This window comes from Erithacus rubecula (assembly GCF_903797595.1).
Source record: "Erithacus rubecula genome assembly, chromosome: 3".
Taxonomy (NCBI): domain Eukaryota; kingdom Metazoa; phylum Chordata; class Aves; order Passeriformes; family Muscicapidae; genus Erithacus; species Erithacus rubecula.
Genome location: NC_136689.1, coordinates 8745665 through 8765442, shown reverse-complemented (window position 1 = coordinate 8765442; position 19778 = coordinate 8745665). Strand labels below are relative to the sequence as shown.

The window sequence follows — 19778 nt, the reverse complement described above, 5'->3', positions numbered from 1 at the left end:
TGGGAAGCTGATGGTGAGATACTGATGGTGAGCTCATCAGTTAAAACTGAAGGGTCCAAAAAATGACAGATGTGTCCAAGGTCTTGGCCTCTTATTCCCAATGAAAAATAATCCTTGATGCTTGTCTCCCTGCAAAAATCACAGATGTTCTACTTCCTCTTACCTGAAGCAGAAATCTGTTAAGTACTTTTACTTCTTTCCTAGTCTCTGTGCATTTCTTCCCTGCTGAGAGGAAAAAGAAAAATCTTTTATTTTAGCCCTTATGGCATAGTTTCTATTGTCTTTTCCTACTTTTTAATTCACTTTTATGTGAGCCTGAAGGTGACAGCATGGTCCCAAAGTCTTGCTTTCAGATGACAAACCTGTTCAACTACTGTGCTTAATATGAAGAGTGTTACTATTGAGAAAAAAGGTTGGATGACACCTTCAAACTGCTTATATGTAAATTCATACATTCAACAGAGATTTGAAAGCAGCCCTTATTTTCCTCTTCCTACACAATGCTATGTGAAAGCTTTCTTGCCTGCATGCATATGCATAAATATGTTAAATTTCTTATCAACATGAATGAGCAGAACAGAGGCATGATTGGAAATGATTTTGGTGTGCTACAATAAGCACACTGCATTTAGTGTCTCAAACTCCAAGGGACATTAGGCTGAATTTTGCAGATTTCTACAGACTGATAGTGAAGTAGAGATGCAACATATGCAGTCAGAAAAGTGCCTTCCCTGGTGAGATGTTATGCTCCATCTTCTGACTCACCTTTAATATCCATTGCCCTTGAATTTCCTCATCTTCAAAACTTTTATCACATCAAAGGTGTTTTGCTGTTTTGTTTTGTTGTTTTTTTCTCACTGTGACTGGTAAAACATTCATAGCCGGCAAACCAAAACAAGCTCTATATCTATAATTTATATCTATATGTAGATATAGATATCTCTGTATCATCTATATGTATCTCTATCATCTATCTCTGTAAATATATATTTGATAAATTACATATGTTCCAAGGGGAATTGATTTATAAATTTTGTCCTTTACATAACCCTTTATATAATGGATATATATTTATATCCACTTCTAATTGACAAGGAGGTTTTTGATTGAAAGGCAAAATATCTGACTCTCATTTTTTCCCCAGAACTCTGTATAGCTACTTATCTTGTGAAAGCAAATCACCAAAGAAATCTGATCTCTAGGAAACAGTAATGTTGCTTTTACTGTTTTGCAGCTAAAAAAAGTTAGGCCACTTTAACACTTGTCTTCAGTATTTTGAATCAATTTAGACTAGAAAAGAATGTTCTTCTTGAAAAGAAGAAGTGATTATTTAATGCCCTCTGTCTAGGAGAATTTGCTGGGTTATAATAGCATACATCCCCCTGTCCTGGCACAGATTCACCTCATCACTTTAGCATCCTTTAAGAATGCTGTTTTCTGTAAGGAGTGCAGCATGAATGAGTGTGCCTTCCTTAAAAAAGCAGATGCTCTCCATGAAGGGAAAGCTATGTTTTAGGAAAAATTAAATATATAAGCGCATGTGTTTCATGTACACAGCTAAACCATGTGCTTATGTTGTTTTTTGATCCAGAGGCACTGATTAAAAATGTATTGAAGGACCTGGAGAAACACCAAGTGAATGTGGAGAATCTCAGCTCAACAGAACTGGATGAAATCGCTGATACAATCGCCACTGCAATTCAAAGTGCTGACATTCAGGAAGAAACAGAAAAAAGTGCTGGAAAAAGTAAAGAAGACAAAGCAGAGGCACAAATGAAAAAAGGGGATTCTCAAGGAAGGGCAGAGCTTCTGACTGGATTAATGGAAAACAGTGTTAATAACCCAGGTATTTATTTCAAAAGTTAAGCACGGCAAAAAACAGCTACCCTAATTTTCCTCAATTGCTTCACCTTAGTGCTAGATTTCTAAAAATCACTTTTAAAGAAGTGGAAAGGGAAAGTTTCTGTATTTCCTGAAAGGCTGTGAAATTTTAGATTGTTGTTTCCTTTTTACAGCTTTTTGCTTCTTTATTTACTAAAAAATAAAATCTGTTTATGAACACTTTGTCTTCAAGCTTCACAAGCAAGATAAACACACCCAATTATATTGAAAGAAGAAATTGCTTTATACTGTGTGGTCTAATTTTGTGTTCTTGAAAATGAGATGTTTAAACAAAATGATAATGGAAATTATTATATTACAAGATGTATTTCAAAATATGCAGAGAAAAATATGTTTTACAGATAACCATTTTTTAACATGCCACAGCTACTTGCATAAGAAAATCTGTGGCAACTACAGGTACAAATCCATTTGCTCTCTTTCCTTCTTAAGGAATAAGAAGAGTTATTATGGTTATTTGTTTATGTCTACACACATATTTTCCTGGTGTTGCAGATTCAGGAGCTGCAGTAATTGTCATTAATGAGTGGATACCATAGTGGAACATAAGTTATTGCTCATCTGTTTTCTATTATAGGAATGTTATAATATCTAGTATGCTAGAAATGTATATACTGTAAGTCATGAAAAATTATTTTAACCGTCTGTTTTCATAGTAATATACTGAAATCCTTACTACTTGGGGATATTCTGGTTATTCTGATTGCTTTTTTTTTTTTTTTTTTTTTTTTTTTTTTTAAATTAAAAGGAGCAAACTTGAGGATTTATCTAGAATCATGCTGAGAAAGATGAATGACATTCAGATCATAAAGCAAAAAGCCAGTGTTATTTGACTGAGGTTAAGGACATGACTGAATATTGTCACTGTAGTTAAACTGTAGCATAATTTTGGTGAATGATATCTACTGAAATATGTAATTTTCTTCCACCAAAGTATGTATGAAGGAAATATATGTTTCCTTTTCCATAATTGTCCATTCAGCAGGTTAGAGCCATTTTATTCTGTTTTGGATAGTTTTTGGGTTTTTTTTCTCAGATACTGGTAAACTGATATGATGATTTGACACTTAATTAGCAAAATAACACTATTACATTGGCTCTTGAAGTACTCTGTCTATTGATCTCACATTAATTTGCTATCAAAGTGGGGTTAGAATAACAATAACAAATTATACAGTGCTCCCTACTTTGCCCTTCCAGCTTTGATGTCTAAATGACCTAAAAAGGCCACTGCTAAATAGCAGCCTATGAGAAGTCTTTGCTTTGTGTATGATGTTTACCCTTCATAACTATGTATTTGTGCTTTTCATATCCTACAGACAATGCAGTGCATGAAGCCAGTGTGAGAACAGATAAAGAGGTAGAGTACCAGTATTTTAACAAAACAACTGTTCCATCTCATAACATCAGGTTTCTGTGCAGTGAAAGACAAACTCACTGAAATATGAGACTTGTTCTATGTTTTGTGTGACTATGTTTCAATACCACACATAGACATGTTGTTGTTGTTGATGCATTGACATGTTAAATGAGCATTTATTTAAATCTTAACCAAAATTAGTTTTGATGTTCAAAAAGCAAAATCAAGTCCTTTTTTTCTCTTTCTCTAATTTTTAAATAGACAGAATTCATAATAGGTTCACAAAGTTCAGACAAATTCAGCCTGTTCCTCATTTCAGTAATTTTTGAGCACTGAAATTTTTGAGTTCTTGAAAATTCTTTTCCCCCTGTTCTTTGACTTTTAGTTCTAGGAAACATGAGAGATATTTCAAAAACTCTAGGCATTACATCTTGTACCCTAGCTAGTAACATCAAAATTAGCATTTTATTCCAGATTACTTTTACAATATTCCTTCTGAGCTTTGAATCATATCCTATGAATGGCTGGCTAATGTTTAGCCATTTTTGAGGTATATTGATCTTTCTCTCAGTTTCATGGAGCAGAAAAAATGTCAAAGGAATATTTTAAAAAACTGTGTTAAACTTCTCCTACTATGTACTCTATCAAAAGCTAAAACTGCAAGACTCATAAATGGTCAAATCCTTTTGTATTCACAGTAAAATCTCTCCAGCCCCTCTGAGTGAACACACATGGACAGTGTAGCAGGAGCTTTGTACACCCACATGAAAGTCTTCAAGGAATGAAGTGTTGTAGTCACAACAGACTTACAGAGGATCCCATGTACAAATTTCTTAGTGACAGTTTGAATAGGGAATGTTTGAATAGAACTTATTCTGACACAGAGCACAAAGTGCCCATTAGCCATCATTTCCTCCCAAATGCTTGGCTGCAATAAAGTTATGAAAGGAAACTACCTAATGAATTTTTTCAGGCACCTGTTTTAACTTTGGCTCATTTGCTTATTGTTGATTTGTTAGACAGATTTTGGTCTTCTGTTTAGCTTGTTGGATCACTCACTTACAGTTTGTCACCATTTCTAGAGATGAGGAAGAGAAACAGAATTGGTCATATAATATCTGTTCCTTTTCTGGCGTTATAACTTATGAGACCCAAGAGGTATGAGAGTTTCCAGGCCCAACCCAGGCATATTGATGGACATTTCTATTTTTTCTCCTTTTCATTAACTTATCTGATGAAAAAGTTTCATTTTTGTCAGCACTTAGACACACGAAAACTACTGGGAAAATATAGTGGCATAATTTAATACTCTTTTATTATTATGGAATAAATATCATGTTCTTTACATAGTCTATAGAAATTAAGTTTATAGAAATTAAGAAAATGATCATTCAGCAGTTGTATGAGTAGACCCAACCATATCAATAAGAGTTTGAAAAAATATATCCAGGTTTGGTGAGTGTAACCTTCCTGTGTTTAGTTTTAAAAATATTATTATTCTTTTAATACAGGAGAACACTGCAAAACTAATTAGATTCTTGAATGAGAATGCATTCACTGAAAATATGCATAAAGACCTTTTTCCTGAAGAACCTACAAAGACACAAACTAAGAAATCTGAAGAAACTTCTTCCTCAGAAGAAACAAATGCTGGTGTGGAAAATGTAAAAAGTGAGACTTTCTCAAGGGAGCTGACAACTGCAAAGAATGAGGAATCTGACTCCAAAGACCTAAGCCAGACCAGCTACTGGATTAAGAATGCATTAATGCAGGAAGGAAACTCCTATGAAAAGCCTCAGAAAAACACAGGACAAGGCTTACAACTTGAAGTGAAATCTTCTGAGGATGAAGACTATGGCTATATTGTGACAGTGAAGGAGTAAGTACAACAGCCAATTTTAATGGCATTTTTAACTGGGGGAAAGATAAAGTCATTGCACCTAATGAAATATGAATGTACAAGAGGAAAATGCCACAGGCCTGATTTTTAATACATCTGAAACTGTTTGGAACCTGTTCAGTACTTTGATGAAAATACAAGCAAACAGTTCCGTTTTCTTACAGTTGCCTTTTCTCCCTTGCAGAAGACATTAAATTTGTAGGTCTTTGCTTAGACCTCTCTCTATCTTCTCATGTTCTCATGACCCTCCAATATGTCAGTAAGTGTGCTTATGGATGGGATGCAAGCTTTAAATATTTGACTTGAAAGTAGTCTAAATATCAATGCCTGAGTCATTCTTTCAAAAAAATGACACGCACAATAATAAAGCGCAGTATTTTCTCTGTGGTTTCATTTTGATCTGAAAATAACACATATAGGAATCCAAACATCACATATGCAGCTAGTTTAGAAAGAAAGACCTAATGATTTCAGGTCATGCCACTAATGAATTTGACATTTAATACTATACTTTCAAAAAGGCAACTTTAGCCACCTAATGATACACAGTTCATTACAGTATTTTGGATTTTAGAACGAAGTAGACACTTCTACATCCTTTTCCTCTCTGTAGAACAATGTTATATTTGATTAGTGATCCTGACTCTTCTTCTGTGAGAAATTGGGAATTTCTAGGATGAGTTTACAAATCACTGTTCAGCGTCATAGAGAAACTGAGGCAGAAATTTCTTTAGCATGTATTGATTCTTTTGACTGTCTTAAATTTATTAATGGGATTGAAGGCAATAGGATTGTGGAAGATTCTTGTTTTTACTCTACTGTGTTGCACTGAAATGCATGTGGCTGCACATTAGAAACAGACCAGAAACTGGTGCAATTCACCTCTGTTCCTGCCTAGGAGTGCTGTGAGAAGCAGTAAAGACAGTTTTTCCCCAGCTCAGCACTACTTCCCTACTTCCCCCAGCTGTTTTAACTCATATCAATCCTGAAGACCATTTATTCCAAAGAGTATCTTGATGACACCATCTCCTTTGACTATCCAGACTTATTTGGCTCATAAATGTGGTAAAGTTTAGAACTGTCAGAGCTCTGTGAAATGGGAGACATTCTGAATTTCAGTGTTCACAGCTTGGAGATTCTTCTCTGTGTCATACCTGGTTTTGTTTCTAGCTAGTCTCACATTGATGGGCTTTCCCTGAATTATGTCTGTTATTATTCAATGAAACTTGCTGAGGAGGTAATTTGTCCAAAGATTCTTGGTTCTAGACGAGTCCATATGCACAAATATGATTTACCTTCTTTGCCATTTTTAATGGTTTTTAACTGGCTGGATAGCCAGGCCAGAGTGGTGGGGAATGGAGTCACACCCAGTTTTGTAACTCTGGCAGCCACAGGGCTCAGTACTGAAGGCAGCTCTGTTTAATATCTTTGTTGATGATCTGGATGAAGGGCTCAAGTGTGTCCTCAGTCAGTTTTCAGGTAGAAACCAAGTTAGGAGGAAGTGTTGATCTTCTGGAGGACAGGAAGGCTCTGCAGAGAAAAAGCCTCAACTTGCACGAGGGGATGTTCAAATTGCATTTTGGGAAAAACTTCACAGAAGGCTTTGAAACAGGCTGCCCTGGGAAGTCACCATCCCTGGAGGTATTTAAAAGGCATGTACATGTGTCACTTAGGGACACAATTTAGTGGTGAACTTGGCAGTGCTGGGTTAACATTAGTTTTGTGGTCCTATGATTCTGCTGAGTGCTATAGATGGCATTTATGGGGACACCCATTCCCCATTAGCTTCTGAGGTTTTGCAAGTATGATCCAAGGAGGTATAGCACTGCTACAGTGAACTCCATGAAATGCTAAGAAGATGCCAGCATTTAATCATGCCACATACAAAAGATAAACATTTCCATCTAATACTTGAAGTAAAGATTTGTGATTCTTTAAAGGCTTGTCAAAATGGCAGTCTGATTGTCAATGGCAAGAACAGTAGGTCCCTCCTGCTGTGTTTGTCAAGTGACCTTTCAGATGGTTGCAGCACTGCAATCTATACCAATCCATATTATCCATCAGTGCTAAGCTTTGCAATGAATTGACACTTTCAGTGTAGAAAATTGTCCAGCAAATCCTCCACTGTGCTGCTTCAGTACTTTATTATTCTGAGAAACCAATCAAATTGCTGATTTGCTTTGTTTACTCTCTTCTCTTTCAAAAAACTGCTATTCTATCACTGGAGTATTTGTGTAAGATCTTTTTCTTTCTCAGTGTAATTGCTGTGAAGTATTTTATTAATTTTAACTCTAAAATACTAAAGTAATCTTATTTTTAAAAAGTAATGTTTGAGATGTTAATTTCATTTTTATTCTACTTTTGCCATAGTTACAAAGTACCTCTGTTATAGTTGGGATACATCCATGTGAGCTCTCTAATCAGAGAAGTCTTGCCTTTGGAGTCTATTTTCTGAAATTCTAGTTCTTCACATTTGGGAAACTACTTTTTTTTTGCTTAAAAGCATGCCAATTCTCCCATTTGTTTGGCAGTATTTGCTCTAAAATGAGGGCCTAGATCCCACAATCAAAACATTTACACAGTGTTTAGTCTCCTGAGTGTCTCATGTGGAAACTCAAAGCCTGACTTTCCAGAACATGTAGTTCTTACCACCTCCAGTAAATCTAAATGTAAGCTGCTGCATGCTCAGCAGTTTAAATAGCCAAGCTGGCGTGCAATTTCTTAAATATGAGATTGAGTAGCTAGATGAGAAAAATCCTAGTCTGAAATTTTGTCTCTTTCCTCTGCTTATCACAGTCTTTCAAGCCTCAAAATCAAGTCATGCTTGTCTGAAGCCATGCTTGAGCACCTAATGCAGAGCAACCCATCCTGTTTTGTGATTTATCAGAAGGCTTGTGCTTGAAGTTTTTCATACAACTACTAGATCACAGACAGCTCATGGCAGCTCCCTTAGCTTGTGAGACAACTTCTGGCATTGTTGTATTATGCATTTCCTGGCTAGTTCATGTTTTGTCATATGTTAGCTCTCAATTCCAGGCTGTCTATGTAAAATTGTATAGGTTGTAAATCTGTTCACAACACATTAACTGAGCTGGATCCTGCATGCATGGCTCTGCATTTCATTGGGGGTAGCTGCTATTCTGCTCAGGTCCTGGGAAAAAATGGGTCTTGTGTTCATAGTGTAAAATTGCTATGGAATATGATTAGTCTGACCCATTTAACATGCTGAAGGGTTGGGTTAATTGCAAATGCTTGATGTTATTTCTCCACCTTTACAAATGTGATAAATGATACTGCTTTGCATATAATGATTACTTTCCTCAGGATAGCATTCAGGTTAGGACCCTGAAGCTGAGTTGTGCAGAAGTCTTGGTTTATTCCTCAAGTTTTCTATTTTCCTAGGCAGGTCATTAAAGAATTGTATTTTTATGATCTTCATTATTTTTCCCCACCAGGTGGAAACATTTTAATTGCATTTAAAAATTAAATTTAAATAAACAGAAAAAATGAATCACAATATCTACATCAATGAAACAGGGCTGATAAGTTTTATCATTCTCAGTTACTAGAAGATCTTGATGTTTCTTAGAAGCTAAACATTTTAATTCCATGAGGCCTTGCAGCTCTTTTTAGAAAATGACAGAATTTTTTAATACATATATTCAAAAAGAAATGCTGATTTGACCTTCTCTGTATATCTCACAGTCCTTTTTGAAATCATTATTCTACTTACAAGTGCACGTTATCAAGGGAAAGAAATTTGTGCATATTCTTCACTTAATTTCTACAGCAAGTTTAAAAACTAAGAGGAAATATAAACACACATAAACCAGAGAACCTATTGCTATTGAAGTCTGTTAAAATCACCAAAGGACAGCTGACATTAGAAAAGAAGTTAAATGCAAAATTTTTATCTCTGATTTTTTTACTTCCCTTATATAACTCTTCTCTTGAATAAATAAGTTCCATACATGTGCATAATTGATTTTAAAGCCACAGGTTTTGCTTCTGACAAGATAGTTTGACCCCATGTCTGAATAATACACATGGAAAATTCCTTTTCTGTGAAATTATCCAGTAGGCACAATTTGGTCTTTGTGTCTCAGCACCAGAACTCTTAGAGAGACATAATTCTAGAATTTTATGTTGCCAACTCTTCATGCGTAATTATTCATGGTCCCTTGAGTTTTCTAGACATGAAATCTTTTTTCCATCTATAATTCTCCAGTTTTCTTGTGATTCTTAGAAAATGACAGAGATCATATCCCCCATATTACTGCTTCACTACCTCAATTTTGATATTATGTATTCCCATAGGAAAATGATACTTCATGCTTCCTATTCATCCACAAGAAAATAACAGAAAAGCAGCAGTTAATGTGGCTTTGTCACAGAGAGCAATAAATACTGTCTTTTTTATGTGAGTGTTCAGCTTTGTATATTTTTATTATCTGTTATATGTACAGAGATATTATGATAATCTGTTCTACTTCAACTGCCCTTAGTTTTGTGCTTTCAAAATCTGTTGAAATATATTGTGACAGAATGTGTATCTCACCTGCTGATGTAGATCACTTTACAAGAGGAGAGTCCTTCCCAGTGTCCATCTTCCCCTCCTCGAGGGACTTTGCTTTCCCAGATGTTTTACTCACATTTCTTTTGGGACTAGCTCTGCAATTTTACCTCTAGAAGAACATAGAGAGAAAATTGTCTAATAGAAGTAGCTGGTGACCAGCCAGTCCTCTGCACTATCAGCAGTAATGGCAGGGATTCCCTCTGGTCCTGATGCAATGGGCAATTTTGGGAGTGTGCCATGAGTCCAGTGCCACCACAAGGATCCCTCAGACTCACCTAGCTGGACTCACTGCATTACTCACCCAGCTGAACAGGAATGATTGCTGGCCCAGTTTCCCACAACAGACATTTCCAGACACTCTTATTCCTCTTTCCTTGCCTCTGTGCTGCTTTAGCATCCTGTTTGGGGTCTTACATGCCAGGTCTTTGGAAGAGCAGCTGGTTCAGGTACTCCACAAGCTCCCAGTGAGCAGCTCAGGTCACTCTGCTGAGTCCAGGCTGTAGAACTGCACATTAAAAATTCCCAAACTAAGGAAGGGGCTGGGGGCTGTGCTTTGTTTTTATAAACAGTGGGAGTCATAAAACCCTGAGATGCTGAAATATCTCACAATGACATATGGTCAGTTCTTCTAGGATATCACAGTGCTTTTTGGGTGATTACAATTCAGGTCATTATGAAACAGTAATGAATTTTAAACTTTTGAAATGAGTGAGAACAGAAAAGCCAAAGATCAGGATTCCTGGGAATGCAGTACACTGAATCACAGTGCAGTCTATTATCTGACAGTACTTTTTCATCAGTGCCATTCTGCCCAGTCCTGGGAAGCTCAGATGTAAAAATGTCATTGTTTAATTTTCATTATTTGTTTTTGGTTGTTTGGTTGGGTTTTTTTTCACTTTCTTAGCTCATCTTATGTGTATAAAATGTAAATCCTCGACCACTAAAAATTAGAATGAAGTAATTTCATAAGTAGAAAATCAGTGAACAAATTTGAAAATAAGTTCTCTGGACAACCTGTGCCAGTGTCACAGTAAAGAATCTCCTCCTTACATCTAACTTAAAACTATTCTCTTTAGTTTGAAGCCATTCCCCCATGTCCTGTCACTACACTTGCTGATGAAGAGCCCCCTCTGATTTCCCTGTAGGCCCCCTTCAGATTCTGGAAGGCTGCTTTGAGGTGCCCACACACCCTTTCCTTCTCCAGGCTGAACAGCCCCAGCCTCCTCAGCCTGTCCTCATAGGGGAGGTGCTCTAGACCCTTTATGAACTACTATTTGTGTTTCTTCAACTGCTTTTCTTGAACACTGTATTGTTGAATATTCTTTTTCATTTTGCATTATAAATTGCTCTGGGCTTTATGCTGCCTTGAAGGAAGATGGGAGATTTGAAGGCAAGGAAGGAACAAAAAGTCAAAAGTACATTAAAATATGCATTATCATTTATCCTCAATCTCATTTACTAATTACTTGTATGAAGAAGTAATCTGATATGAAAGAACAGGTTTGCATTTTCAAGGCTTTTTTGCATCAGAGATTCAGGGTGAACGACAAGTGAACCCTGTAGCTGTTTCTAGCATTCAGCTTAAAATGCATTAGGGAATACTTTGGTGGGGTCCATTTCAGCCTCAGAAGGGAGGGCAGCACAATCATGGCACAGATTATTGCCATTATTTCTGTGCTTCTGCAGGCAACAAAGCATCTGTATGAATTTGTTACTATTAACACAGCTGGAGGTACTGAATGTTTGAAGTAATGCAAGCACAGGCTGGCACAGTGTCACACTTTGATTATAACTCCAGAGAGTTGGTCCTTCTCAACTTCTCTCTCACTCTCCTGTTTCCAGTATGCTGTTATCTCCTCTGACCTTCATAGCCCAACCACTGCCATTGATTTTTAGCAAGTGTCATTTGTGTTACAAATTGGTCTGGACTTGAATCTCTCTGTATTAAGAGGTTTAGATTCACACTTACTGATGGTGGGAAAAGAGGTAAAAATTACAGAAAGTGAGAATTTGCTGAGCCGTCAAAACAGAAGTAAGCCTAAAAAGGTTTTATGGCTAATACAGCCTTTGAGGAAACAAGCATGAAAAAATGGAAGTGCAGCCCAATGCAATAAAATTGCAGTGTCCTTAAAATGATTACAATAACAGTGCTCTGCATTCAGGCAGCTCTCAAACAATCCAGTGAATAGCTCTGTGCTTCCAAGTTATTTGGTTGCTCTCATGAATTCTGGATAAATGTGAAGCATTTACAAAATTAATAATTATTTAACTAAATGTAAGACACAGATTGTGTTCAAACAAAAAATAATCCGTGAAATACATTGCTTCCCAAAGTCTTTACTGGAGATATGTGCCTCAAGATCTATGAAGTTGCACTGAACCATGGGCAAAAACTCAAAACTCAGACAGAGAAGTCAGGCTGTTCTAACACCATGGACTTAAAGCATCAGTACCCAGAACTTTCATTATAGATTATCAGGTGAGTTGCTCTCACAGGCACTTTCAGACAAGAGAAATAAATACTATTTCAGTGTCTAAATGGTTTTTTTAGACTTGGTAGGGTCAGAAAGAATTTAATGGCAACACTATAAATTTGGTATTAAAAATGTTCCCGGTAGTCTTTGCCATGGCATTTACCTCCTCTGTGACCTTCAGTGAACCCCTCTAATAGCTCAATTTTTCTCCATTGTATGGATAATATGCATTGTTCTTGTGATGACTGAGACTTCCTTAGTGCCTAGAAAAAGAGGAGTAGGAGTTGGAGAAGGCTGGATTCAATAGCTTTATACTGGTGGTTGCCAGCCTGATGAGAATGGCAGAGTCATGTCACTGTGTTGCTCTGTCACTTCCAGCAGGCTGTGTGCTGCCTGAGGTGGCAGGAGCATTTGCTCCATCCTTGAGTTATGAATAGATGACACCCTTCTCCATCTATTCCCTCCTGAGGCAAATCATTCCTTTGGATTGTGAGGTGTGTGGCTCAGAAGTTGGCAGTAACCAGGTTTGGTAAATGAACTTCCACATCACAGGGCAGTGGTGTTGGTGCACTAAAAAGCACCACGAAGCCAATTCCCAGGAGACATTAGTTGGAAGAGAGGAATGAAAATCTCCAGTGGAACATTTGTAGAGCTACATCTGTTTATTGCAGTAGCATCAGTTGCCCTCCCATGCCTCAGTTACTAATGAAATTTGTACACAAAGAATTTCACATCAATCTATTTAATGCATCAATAGCTGAGTTTCCAATTATATTGCTTGTTAAAATATTTACTGATCTTAGCAGAAAAGAAAAAAAGAAAAAAATAGGGAAACCCAAAAGAAACTGTTCTTGCAATAAAAGTTTCCATAGTGTTGCAGCCTCTCTGAGACAGAGAACTGCTGTGATGACAGAGTCTGGGACCACATTGATGATAAATTGCTATTTTAAGCTACACAATTTAAGTCCTGGCTATTTTTATCTGAGGCCCACTGTGCCAGGGACCCTCTCTTCTCCTTTGTGGCAGCACCACACATGGAAGACCCTCAGGTCTGCAGCACCTTCTGCTGAGCTGCTTCAGACTCTCCCAGGATAAAAGCTGCTGTCACAGCAAAACCACAAGTTGTTCCTACCCTTCAGATCAACAGGAGATAAATTGGATGCTCTTCATAGTGACTTTAGGTAGAGTGAGTCACAGAGCAAGGGGCAGGGTGTCACTGAGGATTAAGAGCTGGTTATGAGATAGAAGAGAAAGATTTGTCATGAGCTGCTGCTCCTCAGCGTGTACAGAGATTAGTGGGACCCCATTGGCAAATTGTCTCTGTTGGGAAGAGCTGTGGAGGATTTAGGAAAAATTCCAGATGGATTTAAATACATTGAGGGATTAAGGAATACAATTGTAGATGAAATTCAGCTGGAATAAGTGTAACAGAATAATAGACATTAACAAAAATAGTACTTTGGGGAAAAAAAAAAAGAAAAAGAAAATATATTCTTTAAACTCCTCATAGTTTGTGCTCTGAGGCTGTGGAAAATTTGAAGATTTGCTGTATCTATATACTTGACTCCTTCTCTTCATATGGTGGCACATATTTTCAGAATTGAAAATTTAAAAAAAATCATGCAAATCCTGAAGGCCCATTTCCCTACATTTCCAAAACACAAACTAGTCTAATACGTATCACTGAGGTCAAGAGTTCAGGAGGAGATTTTTTTTAATGAGAGATTTTTAGTAATTGTTAAGCAGATACATAATCACATTAACTAATTGTCTGTAGAATTATAACCATAATCATATTTATTTTCAGAAAGAATACTCTTGCTACAGGGTATAAGGCAAGAGGAATTCCCTTGTGCTATGTCTGTTCTTGGCCTAGGCTACAGGGCACATGTAAAAGTGGCACATGGAAAGTGCTTGGCTGATGTTATTTTTAAACACAAGGTTTGTGTGCTTCATGAGGATCATGGAAGGAAAACGTGGCACCATTCCTGTTTTCTGGAGTCAGAGTATGAATCAGTCAGACTGATTTTTTCATGTATAATATTCTCATTTATTTGATCTGGTGTTCCTAGTACTCCTGGGATAGAATATCTATGTTTTTCTACTCTTTGTCTGGGTTTTGGACAAGTGCCTGAATAACGGCAGTTTCATAGACACCCTCTCACTGTTTAAGTTTTCCCTCAGGGAACTGAGGAAATACTATTTTTTAAATACTGCTACTGAATAGCTCTTGAAATGTCTTTTCATCTTACTTGATTATTAGCAGGGTAAACACAACAGTGCCCAAGCCCAAAAAAAGCAAAAACAAACAAACAAACAAACCCCCCAAAACCAATAATAACAAAAATCAACCAAAATAAACCAACATAATGTTTTTTGTCAAGACACTGATTTTCACAGAATAGATGGATCCTCAAGTGGTCCTTACAGAGGCAGATCTCAGCTGACCACTTCTCTTGCCCTCCCTCAGAATTTTTCCAGAATTACCTTTTACTATGTTTCTTACTTACTTTTTGGCTATCCTGCATTTAGTGCTAGTTTTAGAAGATCAGTACATGTCTGAGGCAGTCTAAAATAACCTCCAATCTTGTGCTGGTGGCTGCTGCTGAGAGCTGGCTCAGATCTGGGGTTAACTTGCACGTGCTTCCTTCAGTATGGCTCTTCTCACTCCTTGTTCCCAGCACCAGGAGCTGGAAATTGCTTTTCTGCTCTTGATCCTTTTCTCTTGGCTGCTTTTAGCAGGCAAAGCAGTCATGGCTGGTGTGCACCAGCCCCTTGCCCATGGAAGGCAAAACCCAAGTCCTGATATTCTGGCTCCTCCACTTCTCCTTGCCAAGCAGTGCACTGAGAGGGGAGAGAGGATGGGAAAGAACCAAAGAAAAAGAAACCAAACCTGATGCTGGCCCAGGAAGGTGGGTGGTTAAAAATGCTGAAGTCACCTATTCCAACAGTCCTCCTCTACTGGATTTAAAATTTTGTATAAATTAGAGGAAGTGATAAGCAAATAGACAGTTCCTAGCAACATATAAATCATTTTACAGAAGCTCTGAAATACCTCCACACTTCCCAGAGCCTTGTCACTCAGCCTCAGCCCCCTGACAGACATTCCTGCTCTTTTCCAGGCACGGAGGGAGGTGGCAGCTTGGCTGGAGCTGGCCAGGCTGCTCCTCCCAGCTTCCCACCAGCAGGGATCTTGCCTGCACCAGTCAATGTCCATACTGCTGCCAAATGGTGTTAGCAGCCTCAACGTTATTCATCCTAAAGACAGACTCCTTATTTGACTCTCTAATGCATTCCATATGGTATTCCAGACTCATATTTCTGAACTTTGATTTTTCTTTTTTTAGGTTTAGCTTTTTATCTTCAGTACTAACGAGACTATGCTGCATATTAAGAAAGTGATACTGTTATAGACTGTTGCTCAGTCAGTGACAGGAAGCTGATTTGATGTCAATCAAAACTAAGATGTTAGGTGGAACGTCCTTAAATAATTATTTTAAACTATGGAATTCATATTTCTTAAAATTCAGTATTTTAAAACAGTAGAGGAAAAAAAAAAAAAAAAAGACCTCAGTTCTCAGATCAGTACTAAAAAACTCTTCAGTGTAAAAGAAATTCCTCTTTGTGTCCACTAAGGGAATAACTGTTAAAATCTTAAACATAAACACTTGGAATCAATATAGTGGTAGGCAGGACCAACAAAATTATGTTTTTCAGATCAAAATTCAGATTAGATCCTGCATTAAAGTGCCACCCCAGGAAGCCATGGATCTTTGGTGAACCCATCCAGACAGCTCTTCTGGTAGACTTTTTTTTTTCCTAACATGTGCACCTGTGGGATAAAGCACCAAATGAGAAAGACTCTTCCAATTCTAACCCAACACTTTGGCCTGCAGGGCATAATTTTTGTGTAGCTCCCATTGTTTAATAAAAGCTGATTACTGAAATTAAATTCTTCAACGGATTTCATCCATTCAGCTCCTGTTTTCAAGAGCTTTGGATATGTGTCTTTGTTACCCATGTGTTTAATATCTTTTCCCTTTAAGGCACATTTCTAGGTGTAAAGCTGAAATGTGGTTATTTCAGAATTTAGAGTGAAAGCCAGCCTGCCTCATTTAGATACCAAACTGCTGGATGCTGCATATATTCTCCAAGGATGTCATCCACTTCATTTCACATCGTTGAGCTTCTTGAGAGACAGGTGAAGACATACCCACACAGGGAGGTTAGACACCTTCTTTCTTCCACTGATTAGAAGGGACCTTTGAAGACTCCAGAAGACAGCCCAGACTGCAAAATATCTCCCTGTTTCACTGAGATATGCCAAACAAGTAGGATGTTCGGGGATCCAGCATGTCTAGTGCTGCTCTGCTGACAGGCACTGTGCCTAGGATCTTCTGTCTGTCTTCTGCTTATTACTGTGGGCCTTGGGTGAAGCAGGACATGGAAGAGACCTTGCTGAAATTGGTCTGAGCAGTTTTAACTCCCACCTGCTGGAAGAGTGCTCTCTGTACCAGAAATGGGAGATAACACTGTCCATCATCCTCTTGATGGCCCAGTGGTTCATCTTCAGGTCTAAAAGCAACAGGGAAAGAGAAATAATGCACAAAAAAGAACCTAACTTTTAATTTGCAGCACTCAGGAGTAGGGAGGATTGCTGGTCCAAACTTAGTTTTTTCAGCATGTGTGCATTGAAAGTGGTTTTAAAGTCAACACAAGTCAGAATAAAATATCTCCTCCCCAAAAGTCCTAGATGCTGTTTTCAAGCTCTGCTTCATTTTGTGATTTAGATGTGTATTAAATACTATTCAAGCTGAGTTCAAGTGTAACCAAACTTTTGAACATTCTCCATGGGAGATAAACAGAGTGGCCATGGCACTGTGCTCAAGTTTGGGCAGCAAAAGAGACTGGGTGTGAGTGGCATTTACCTGCCCAGAAAATAGACTTAGTGATGCTGCTGGGAGGATGCTGTAGCTAGGCATCCAGGCAACTTTCAGTCTGCAGAAAAATGCATTGCAATTTTATTGTAGTGCTCATCACTTTTGAAAATGGGCAAACTGGCCATCATTGCCTGTGTTCTGATCTAAGCAAATTTTAGGTGTATTGAACTTTACCTTACTTGAGATTTTACTGGGGATTAGACTGACATTTAGGTTTAAAGACTGCAATTCCCAATGTCAGACCCATTTCTGTACTGTATATTATTCTTCATTTTTGCAGAAAATGATTCAATTGAATTAATCTGACAGGGCTGACTGGATGTCCATTATAGTGCTGCATTACAATTGCTAAACAGAGTATTGGAAGGGCACTAGGTACAGTCTGGTAAAGACAATACATAATTTGAAGGATGGCACTAAGGGACCATTTCAGAGTTCAGTAAGTGGGTTTCCAAAGGCACCTGGCAACTGGGAGGAGGAAAAACAAGTGAGAGCAACTTTCTGTGAGACTGGCATTACCTCAGCATAACACTGAGCTGCATGTTGCTCTCCTTGGGCTGAGAGCAGGCTTGGCAAAGCCAGCAATCAAGCCATCTGTATGACTGCATCAGATTTCTTGCTACCAAAATGGTTCAATTTATGCAATTGTTTTGACAGGCGTGTTGGGAAATACAGAACATATAGTTTTCATCATTGTTTACTTCTGTTTTCCTCTTGTTCCCTTTGACATTGCCCACTGGCTCACATTAGACTTTGAGCTCCATTTAGCTCAGCATGCAGAGCTGGCCATGCTGCCAGTGTTGCTCCCCACAGAACTCCTCCTGTGCCTTCATTTACATGTTTCCTTTTTGTTCTTTAACCAGAAGGGGAAACTTTGAGCCTTGAATGCATAAATCATTAGGTCCAGGTCAAAAATAGGCCATTATTCAAAATGTTTGTTCTCACTCATCAGATTTGTAGTTAATCTTGGGAATATCTTGAAAACGTGGAATCCATTTGAAACATTGTTCAGAGGATGAAGCTGAACTGGTCTTGAGATCAGCATCCAATATTTGGCACTACCCTTCTGTCAAAGTGAGCTAACTGGTCATTCATGAAGAAAGTCTGGTCCATAAGACTCTGTTCTCCTACTCTGTTTGCCCACAGCAGGCTTTTAGCAAGACTTCCAACTCACCAGTGAAGCAGAAGTTAACTTCATTGGGATCAGGGTGCTCCAGATATGCTCTAAAATCAGCAAGATGTGCTCCAAAACCAGTCAGAGCCCCTGAGTTCAGAAAGTTTGGAACAAATTTTTGATAGGGGAATGAGCAAAGCTTTTAAGTTAATTTTCAGGTTGCATAGTGTTTGCTACTACATCTCCCCCATATTTGGTAGGGAGCAGTATATAGAGCCAATAGTGTTGGTTTTTCTCTTCTTAGATCCAGAATGGATGCAAGTGGAATAATAACATTATTATTTTTTATATAACAATGCTGCCACCTGACAAGGAAAGCTGGTGTAATTGCCTTCATTTCCTGGGCAGTGGAATTGCAGGTCAGGAGGATGTCTTGACAGGGGTAACCTGATAGACCTCTCCCAGATGAAGATATATTCTGTTCCTCATTAATTATTTGTTTAGCTACAAGTATCTCTCATTTATATATAAAACCACTGAAAAGAGCGGGATTGTATAAACAGATTTTTAGAAAGTGGCTAGCATTACTATACATTTTGTAGCAGGAACCAAGGAGAAACTCATTTATTGGGATTGTTCTAAGTTGTGCCAACTTCCTGGGAGAAGATTTTAAAAATTACTTTTCATCGCTGCATTTTTCTTTTAAATTGAAAAGTTAAATCTTAATAGTCAATAGCAGAAGATTATCATTCAGTGTTCTATTATTTAAATTACCTCTGTAAGTGGATTGTTCCTTAAAATATTTCTGTTTTCAGCTTCCTCACTGGGAGAGACCTAGACACTGGAAGATACAAAATCTTATTTTCACCAGCCAATCTAATTTTCTTGTATTCAATGTCCAGTACACTTTGTGGAAATACTTTGATAGTTACATAAAGTTGGGCTTCCAAATTCACTCCTGAGCATTAAAATGGATTGCACTAATTTTCAGAAGTGCCCAGTTGCTCACATTAAAGTTGAGATATTTATTCCTGTGCTTTCATTTCAGATTAATCTCTAAAAAATAGCTTTATAGCATAGATCCTGCCTTTTTTGATTTGTTTGTTTTGTTTGTTGTGGGTTTTTGTTTGTTTGGGTTGTTTATTTTGGGGTTTTTTTTGGCATGTGTTAGACAAAACTCCTGATGAACTTATAGGAAGCTGATTTACTCAGGATTATTTTAGGTCAACCAGGTAGATCTTAATTGGATGATTTATTTTTGACATGATTAAACTGGATACAGAAGTTTTCATGGCTATGTCACGATGTTAAATCATGACATCAGAGTCTTGAAGTGAGCTGGGGAGTCACTTCATCTGAAGGGATGATGAAGGAGTACCATATAATATTGGCTATTTTTTGCAGAAATATAAGCCATATTCTCTAAGAGGTATAGTAGTGCAAGAACCATGCCCTGAAAAGTGAGATCAAACAAAAGCAGTAGTGAAATATTTTGCAGATGACACTCTGAAA

The 19778-nt window shown here is 37.7% G+C and overlaps 1 protein-coding gene across 1 annotated transcript in view; it reads left to right on the top strand.

Annotated features, from left to right (window-relative positions):
• The window catches only part of PTPRN2 (protein tyrosine phosphatase receptor type N2), a 628212-nt gene that overhangs the window by 240365 nt on the left and 368069 nt on the right, over positions 1 to 19778 (top strand). The window contains exons 7-9 of the mRNA XM_079300304.1: positions 1592 to 1846; positions 3222 to 3262; positions 4774 to 5141. Of these exons, the coding sequence (XP_079156430.1) occupies positions 1592 to 1846; positions 3222 to 3262; positions 4774 to 5141 (664 nt within the window). The remainder of the gene's footprint in view (positions 1 to 1591; positions 1847 to 3221; positions 3263 to 4773; positions 5142 to 19778) is intronic.